The 2,351-nt window shown below is 31.3% G+C and overlaps 1 protein-coding gene across 1 annotated transcript; it reads left to right on the forward strand.

Annotated features, from left to right (window-relative positions):
* Nucleotides 1–378: 378 nt before the first annotated feature.
* Nucleotides 379–2,096, forward strand: LOC110733695 (probable indole-3-pyruvate monooxygenase YUCCA10). The gene is made up of 4 exons (XM_021913781.1): nucleotides 379–1,139; nucleotides 1,239–1,473; nucleotides 1,550–1,671; nucleotides 1,914–2,096. The coding sequence occupies exons 1-4, from the start codon at nucleotides 528–530 to the stop codon at nucleotides 2,094–2,096; spliced, it is 1,152 nt and encodes a 383-aa protein (XP_021769473.1). The 5' UTR covers nucleotides 379–527.
* The last annotated feature ends 255 nt before the right edge of the window (nucleotides 2,097–2,351 follow it).

Raw genomic sequence — 2,351 nt, forward strand, 5'->3', positions numbered from 1 at the left:
TACATGCCAATTCCATCCCTCCACACAATACCAACTCATCACATAAATAATTATTAAATTTTACCAATACTAATTGTCATATTATTCATATTAAATGTAGGAATGCCTTTTGGATACATTACATTTTACCATGACCTAGTAAGTTATGTGTTGTAATTATTAGGAAGTCAAAATAACTCAATATGTTTAGTATTATTAACACCACATGCCAATGCGCTCATCTTAAAAGATACTAAAATCATCATATCAAGGAAATGACACCAATATTAATTGTCATATTCCATAAGAAGGCTTTTATCTATATGTTTTGAAAAATCTTACAATACAACCCTTTATTATAATCCTATATATTCATACTAAACAATCTGGAGAGGTAATCCCAAACACGCTATATATTTTGTCCCAAATTTCTCCTCAAGTCATCAAAAATACCAATTCCAAAGTTCTTCCATCCTTTGAATATACATCTTTTTCTTTTTTTTTTTTTTTTTTTGCCAAATCAAAACAAATTATATAAAAGAACATATATGGAGGAAACAATAGTCCTAGTAGTAGGAACAGGTGCTGCAGGGCTTGGAATTGCTGCATGCTTAACCAAAAAATCTATTCCCTACATTGTTCTTGAAAAAGAAGATTGTTATGCTTCTCTTTGGAAGAAACGAGCATATGATCGATGTCATCTTCATCTAGCGAAAGAATTTTGCTCGTTACCCTATAAACCTCATGCACCACATGCCAAAAAATATATGAGTAAGAATGATTTCATAGAGTACATTGATAATTATGTTTCCGACTTTGATATCAGGCCGCGATACTTTCACTCTGTTGAATCTGCATCTTTTAATGAAGCTAAGGGAAAGTGGCTAGTTGAAGCTAAGGACACATTAGTGAAAATAACTAAAGTTTTCGTGGCAAGTTTTTTGGTTGTCGCTACAGGTGAAAATGGAAAGGGTTACATCCCTAAAATCCCTGGTTTGAAGGATTTTAAGGGAGATATAATACATTCCACTGAATATAAATCTGGTCGTGAGTTTCAAGACAAAGATGTGTTGGTCGTTGAATGTGGTAATTCTGGGATGGAAATTAGTTATGATCTGTGTAATTCAGGAGCCAACACTTCAATTGTTATCAGAAATCCAGTTAGTGTTTTTTTAATCATATTTTTTTATCTTATAGATATAACGAACACAAATAAAGTGTGCATGTGAATTAAATTTATTGTTGATCAAATCATATAGGTTCATGTGGTTACAAGAGAAATGATCTCTGTGGGGATGCACTTGCTGAAATACTTAAGTTTATCTACAGTGGATGCTTTAGTCACTTTTGCTAGCATGTTGATGTATGGAAATTTGTCAAAGTATGGAATTTTTCGACCAAATGAAGGTCCTTTTCTACTTAAGGCAACAAAGGGAAGAAGTCATGTTCTTGATGTGGGAACCATTGCAGAAATTCAATCTGGAAAAACTAAGGTAAATTTTCTACTCGTGAATATTTGTTTGCTAACATTTTCTTTGGTATTATCCAACAATAATGAAACAACAAATTATTTTACCTGAAATTGAGAGAATTAAAAAGAGCAGAGTCATATTTGAAGATAAAGTTGAATTAGACTTTGATGCAATAATATTTGCTACTGGATATAAAAGCACGGCTTGTGAATGGCTTAAGGTATGTACATTACCTCAAGCTCATGAGACTTGAATAATAATTCAATCTTAGTATTTAATATATACGCAAATGTAGTACAGTAGTACACACATGCATAAACACACACACAACAGAATCTGGTCATCATCATATTCCTTATGTTTTTTTTTTCTTTTCTATATTATCTTAACAAGCGGTAATAAGTATGTTACATTATTATTGCATAAGCGCTTAATGATTTTTGTTGTTGTTGTTGTTGTTAGGATTACGGTTATATACTAAATAGCGATGGATTTCCAAAGAATCGTTTTCCAACTCACTGGAAAGGAAACAATAATTTGTATTGTGCTGGATTGTCAAGAATGGGACTACAAGGTGTTTCGAAGGATGCTATAGCCATTGCCAACGATATTGAGATAGTTTTAAAGACTATGCTTCGCTCTTGAAGAAATACCAAATTTTTGTATGAATTTTTAATTGTTAGTGTAATTTTCAAGATCGCCTTGTTTATCAATAATGCTGTCCATACAAATCTGGTTTTGATTTTGCATAGTTAAGCTAATAATCCTATTTACATTTATAGATGTGAAATAAAATTTTAATATTTTCAACATATTGCCTTTATGAATTATTTTTCATATTACTCATGCTTTTAGCACCATTGTTACAAAGGAACTTAATTTATACTAAAGTATGAGCAA

This window comes from Chenopodium quinoa, unplaced genomic scaffold, assembly GCF_001683475.1.
Source record: "Chenopodium quinoa cultivar QQ74 unplaced genomic scaffold, ASM168347v1, whole genome shotgun sequence".
Taxonomy (NCBI): Eukaryota; Viridiplantae; Streptophyta; class Magnoliopsida; order Caryophyllales; family Amaranthaceae; genus Chenopodium; species Chenopodium quinoa.

What these genes read in the sequence shown, in the direction of transcription:
- LOC110733695 (XM_021913781.1), top strand. Translation starts at nt 528, where the DNA reads ATGGAGGAAACAATAGTCCTAGTAGTAGGAACAGGTGCTGCAGGGCTT. An exon ending in TCAATCTGGAAAAACTAAGG is followed by an intron (nt 1,474 to 1,549) that starts TAAATTTTCTAC and finishes AACAACAAATTA; the next exon opens with TTTTACCTGAAATTGAGAGA. An exon ending in CGGCTTGTGAATGGCTTAAG is followed by an intron (nt 1,672 to 1,913) that starts GTATGTACATTA and finishes TGTTGTTGTTAG; the next exon opens with GATTACGGTTATATACTAAA.